The 6,000-nt window shown below is 52.8% G+C and overlaps 1 protein-coding gene across 2 annotated transcripts in view; it reads right to left on the reverse strand.

The window, feature by feature from the left end:
* The window catches only part of SLC27A1 (solute carrier family 27 member 1), a 39,322-nt gene extending 33,536 nt beyond the window's left edge, over positions 1-5,786 (reverse strand). Inside the window, exons 1-2 of one of the 2 annotated variants that reach the window (XM_019963873.2) lie at positions 5,563-5,786; positions 3,747-3,914 (exon numbers count right to left, since the gene is read on the reverse strand). In XM_019963873.2, the coding sequence (XP_019819432.1) occupies positions 3,747-3,913 (167 nt within the window). In that variant the 5' untranslated portion in view covers position 3,914; positions 5,563-5,786. Of the gene's footprint in view, positions 1-3,746; positions 3,915-5,481 lie in introns of both variants that reach the window. The other variant, XM_019963872.2, reaches the window with a different exon arrangement.
* Positions 5,787-6,000: the final 214 nt, after the last annotated feature.

The raw sequence follows: 6,000 nt of genomic DNA on the forward strand, positions 1-6,000 counted from the left end.
AAAGTCTTTGCCACTTTGGTTAAATACATAAGTATTGTTTCACAGTGTCCTATGACCCTCTGTGACCAAGTGTTTTTAAACCTTTTAATATTTTTTTACCAACTTCCCCAAAATGAAATTCTCAAAGAAGTCTTTTTGACTTCAAACTAACTTTGGGATTTTTTTAGAGGGCCCCTAGCATATTACAAGGAGAAGGCAATGGCACCCCACTCCAGTACTCTTGCCTGGAAAATCCCATGGATGGAGGAGCCTGTAGGCTGCACGCAGTCCATGGGGTAGCTAAGAGTTGGACACGACTGAGCGACTTCACTTTCACTTTTCACTTTCATGTATTGGAGAAGGAAATGGCAACCCACTCCAGTGTTCTTGCCTGGAGAATCCCAGGGACGGGGAACCTGGTGGGCTGCTGTCTATGGGGTCGCACAGAGTCGGACACGACTGAAGCGACTTAGCAGCAGCAGCAGCAGCATATTACAAAAGATTTGTTCTCTCTTCTCATAAAAATATAGATGTTAAACTAATTAGACTTATTTGATATGTTAAATTACATGTGAAGAAGCATTAAGAAGTAAAAATACTAAGTTTTCTTTATATTGTATTTATATAGGTATGTAAGTATTTTTAAAATTATATGATGTTCCTAGAAATATAACATACGTTAGTATCTGGTAATGTTGAGATAAAACATTATAATACATATAATGATATTCTATTTATAATAATAATATAATAGATAATATTATCAGTCATAATTCCAGTCATTGTCTTACAGTGCTATGTATCATAGAAATAACCAAATTTCCCTGTCAACTACACTGTATTGAACTCTAATCAGATCTTTAGCCATGGCATTTTAAGTCTTTTGACATTTACAGACAGTTACTGCTTTACTCTGAGGCTTTTCCTAAAGAGTTACTACAAGAGTGTTCCTTCTTCAGAGAAATTTCTAAAAAGGATTCTGACAAGTACTCTAGGATACAAGTTTACGGTAATTTTCAGATCATAACATCTACTGGGTAAGGATTTATAGAACTCTAAAGAAAAACTAGATTCGTAAAACTGCTAACAAAAGATGAAGATCAAAAACTAATCGCATAGGACTGAATGAACTGATGAAGATTATAATTTTTTATGATTTTTTGTTTAAAATATTGCTGGTTCTTTTATGTTTTGTTTTTCCAGGTTTAAGGAAATCCTCTTATCTTTTCTCTTACAAGCTTTCAGCAATTTGGTAATAAACATTTGTGAACAAAAAAAAAAAGAAGTGAATCACTAGGTCCAGCCCACACTCAAAGCAAAGGGATCATACAAAGGTATGAAGACCAGAAGGTGAGGCCATCTTCCAGGCTGCCTCCTTACAGAAAGTTTGCCAAGCTCTGTGTCGGGGATTCAGAGTGGACTCAGCTCCTACCCTGTGCCAGGGAAGAAAGGCCTGGGCATGGATAGCCCCTGCCCCATGGAGCAGAGCTGGGGCCTAGGCAAGTCCAAGGAAGGAGGCAGGGAAAGGTCCATCAGCCAAAAAATATATCCTGTGCACTTCCTGGGTGCCACCCTGATGGGAAGAGGCCAGGGCCACAGTGGCACAGTCTGTGCCACCCGCCCCCACCAGGCCCACAGTTTAGTCCGAGGGGGAAAAGAGACCCCAAAATTAAAAGGCAAGAAAGCAGACACACAAGATAATTATAAGTGACTGATGCTGCTCGTGGTTACAAGTCAAGTTCTGGAGCCACACTGTCGGGGTTCAAATCTTGCCCCTGGTATCGGCCAGCTGTGTGACCTTGGGCAAGTGACCAAACCATGCTGTGCCTCAATCTGCTCATCTGTAAGATGGGACAAGACAGTACAGACCTCCCAGGGTGGCTGGGAGGACTTGAAGAAGTCATGATTCCCAGGGTGCCTCACACAGAGGGAGCCCTGCGGCAATCTTTGCTATTCTAGAAAACAAGAACGTAGGAGGGTCTACAGAGACACAGGGTCAGGGAGGGCTGTCTGAGGAGGTGACATTTAACCCATGATGAAACTAAAGAGCAAGGGAACCGTGATCTGGGCAAAGGGAACAGCAAGTGCAAAGGCCTTGGGGCTTGAAGAAATAGGAGCGTGTTTAGGAATGGCATAGAGGCCAGTACAGTGGGAAGAGCGACAAAGAAAAGGACAGGAGGTTGGGGACAAGGTCAGAAAGCTCATGTGGTCTAGATTCTTAGAGCAACAAGGAGTCATGGGAGAGTGCTGCCCAGGAAAATTCAGCAAAGGTTCATCTGAGGGAGGCAACATCATAACGCATCAGCAGGTGGGAAAAAAAAAAGAGGGCCCATGGGCTTCCCAGGTGGCTCAGTGCTAAAGAATCCTCCAGACACAGGAGACTCAGGCTTGATCCCTGGGTCAGGAAGATTCCCTGGAGAAGGAAATGGCAACCCACTCCAGTATTCTTGCCTGGAGACTCCCATGGACAGAGGAGCCTGGTGGGCCACAGCCCAGGGGGTCGAAAAGAGTCAGACACCACCGAGCAACAGAGCACGCACACATACATGTTCCAGGCAGAGGAAGCAGCCTGAGCCTGACAAGGCAAGTTGATCTGGGGGCCCTATGGAGACGTGGGGAGTGGCAAGTGGGCAGGCAACAGAATGGCAGAACCCCAAGGACACAGCTGGGGACTGAGTCTTTTCTACTGCAGCAGGTAGAGGTCGTGGGAAATGTGTGAGCAGAGAGCACAGTCTGAGCTGCATGTCAGAAAACCAGGGGCAGGGACCAGGGTATAGAAAGGAAAGGGTGGGTTCTAAAAGGTTCAGAACCAGTCAGTTAGCAGAGGAACTTTTCCCAACTCCACACTACCCCTGTTGCTCACAGAAACTCAGTTTATCTTTACAGTGGGTTAGTCCTCCCATCTTCTCATGGGCACCAAGACTGGCAGACCCATAGCAAGTGTTCACGGACTTCCACATCGAGGCTGTTCCTAAGACTTGCTCCGGTGGAATGCCCAGAAACATTTATGTCACCCCAGAAGGACTCCCAACAGCTTCTCTGAGCAAGGCCCTCAGAGACAGCCCAGAGACCTTCCAAGGATGCCTGCGAACTCTCCCTAGAGATAGTCAGTCACCAGAGACCTCTAAGCAACCTCTCGGCAGGCCTTGAACAACCCCCAAAATCACGCACAGATCTCAAACTCTCAAACAGCATTCTAACTACAGAGAAACCTGTAAATGGCCCTAAAGAGACAAACACCCTCCAAAGACCCTAAAAACCCTTTACACATTCCCCAGGAAGCCCTTTCATCTTTCCCGAGAAAGTTCCCCTGACAGCCCCCTAGGAACCTACCAGAGTCCCTGAAGAGTCCCCAGTCCTCCAGTCACCAAAGCCGCATAGAGACCCTCGCCCCCCTAAAACGCACAGCTTCCCCTCCATCAGTCTCAGCTCTCTGGAAGTCCTACTCGCACTCCTAATACCCCCAAGCTGTCGTCCAGCTCCCTGAAGTCACCCACTCAGTCTCAAGGGCATTGAAACCTACTCATCTCCCTCCAAAGACCCTCAAGTTGTCCCCTGCAGGTGCCCTCAGAGTCCCCAGTCCACTATTTTCCGTCCCAGCACCGCCCTAGCCCCGCCCTCACCCAAACCCCGCCTCCGAGGCTCCAAAACCTCTCTCTCTCCCCTAAGTCTTCACGCCGCCCTTGCAGACCCCCTCTCTTCGCCCCCCATGGACACTCAGCCCGCCCCCGACCCCAGCCCCTGGATCAGGCCCAGACTGCACTCACAAGAGGTCCCGCCTTGCGGTTTTGCAGACGATGCGCAGGAAACGCCAGCCGCCGCCGCCCACGTACACGCCGAGCGCCGCCGCTGTGCTCCAGGTCCACGGCAGTCCGAGCAACCATAACAGCACCAGAGAGGCCACGGAAGCCGAACCTGCACCCGGAGCTCGCATCCTGGGGAGGCGGAGAGCTCTGAGGCCGCGGGCAGCCCGGGCCCCGCCTCAAGACCGACCCAACCCCGCCCCCAGGTCGAGCTCGGCTCCCGCTTTGAGCCAGGCCCCACCCCGATGTCTGGGATTGGACGTGTCTCGGACAGGCTCCGCCCCGTCCCAGACCTCCCTGCTTCAAGCCCGGCCCAGGCTTTTCTGCCAATCATTAGTGTATATCCACGCCCCCGACACAGTCTCTGTTCCGTCAGTCACTGGCGAGCCCCGCCCTATGCCTCGTTTGAGCGGCGGTACCCAGAATCCAAGCTCCACCTTAACGACTTACCCACAAGCCTAAGCTCCACCTTGGCCCCACCACCCTGGTCCCGGGCTTTCCCCTAGGTCCCGCCTCCACCTGCCTCCGCCACTCACTTGGCCCCGCCCCCAGGTTGGGCCTCTGGCCCAGCCCGTAAGCGCCAGGCACTGTTCCAGAGCCCCGCCCGCTCTAGACCAGGTTCGGCCCCTAGGTTAGTCCCATGGCCCCGCCCCACTCTGAATCAGGCCCCGCCCTTGGGCTCAAGCCCCGCCCCCGATCCTGGGCTTAGCCGGTGTTCCCAGGCTTGAGTTCCACCCCGGCTACCGACCCCGCCCTCAGGCTTTGGCAGTCACCACCCCCCGGGCCCACCTAGCACCCTAGGCCCCGCCCCACCTGCCCTCCCAGACAAGCTCTCTTCGGACCTGACTTAGAGACCCCTGCGGCACAGCCGAGGCCCACCCCGTACCGGAGACCAGGACCATAGAGAGGGGTTTCTGGCCAGAGAGACCACTGCCAACGAGACCCGGGGGCTAGAACGCCCTGGCAAGGACGGCTGTTGTCTCCAAGACCAAATTTCGCTAGGCTCCCAGCTCCCCTCCCAGCCTGGTAATTAGAAAACTGTGCGTCACTCAGCCAAGAGGCGTGGCTCCCCGGCGCTCCCGGCCCAAGCCTTAGATGGCAAACTGAATTCTAACCGCCCGGGGACTAAAAAGTCCCAGTTTATACTCAGGGCCTACCTGTACTGGGTTTTGGCCCAGCTTGTTCTAAATCCAATCCCTAACGCCTCTTCGGTTTTAAACACACGTTCCAGGAACCTGAGGAGCCCTAAACTCACAGCCTAGGGGCCCCAGAATATCCAACCCCTGGGTGGTGGTTTAGTCGCTCAGTCGTGTCCGACTCTTTGCGACCCCATGGACTGTAGCCTACCAAGCTCCTCTGTCCATGGGATTCTCCAGGCAAGAACACTGGAGTGGGTTGCCATTTCCTTCTCCAGGGGATCTTCTCGACCTAGGAATGGAACCCAGGCCTCCTGCACTGCAGAAAGATTCTTCACCGACTGAGACTGACCTGTGAGGGAATCCAACCCCCGTCTCAGTCTTAAAGGTATATTCCAGGGACCCGACTAATCCCAAATCCGAATCTCCAAATCTTGTGAGTTTAGTCTCAATAACACCCCAGCTGCCCAGGGAGGATGAAAAAATCCACACACCAGGTCCCCATCCTTCCACAGGAAGCTCCACAGAGTCCTTTATTTGCAACCCTAACCCTAAATGCTCACCTAGAGACCCTGAAGCCCTCCAGCTGATCAGGTGAGGGCTAGTGCTGTCCTCACCGCTCACCACCTTGTTCCCTGGCTGACCTGGAGCCGCTCACGGATCCTCAGGCTTTGGCTGCTCGGTCGTGGGCTCCCAGAAGCTCAGGCAGGAGGCGGACACCGACAGTGAGGCCAAGACAGAGGACCTCCCCTTGGGGCTTCTGGTTCTGCCGTCTCATGGGGCCTGCTGTGATTGCATTGTGCCCATGTGGGCTTCTCCCTTGGAACCCTCTCTCCAAGCTCCCCCTACCTCTGCCCCCCTGCCTATCCCACCCCTGCTTGTTTCTTTCCTGCTTGGCCGACCTTCTCAGCTCTCTCCTTGGGAGGCAGCCAGCGTCTGCTTCCAGCACCATTTAGAGGACAGGACTGGGCAGGCACTCCCCCACACATGCTGCCATTGGGCCCTGCGGGCTGCCTAGGGTGGGTGAAATGGGGACGAGGAGGCAGATCCGGAGCACAGGCCCAGAGCCAGCCACTGGTCCC

This window comes from Bos indicus, chromosome 7, assembly GCF_029378745.1.
Source record: "Bos indicus isolate NIAB-ARS_2022 breed Sahiwal x Tharparkar chromosome 7, NIAB-ARS_B.indTharparkar_mat_pri_1.0, whole genome shotgun sequence".
In the NCBI taxonomy this organism is placed as follows: Eukaryota; Metazoa; Chordata; class Mammalia; order Artiodactyla; family Bovidae; genus Bos; species Bos indicus.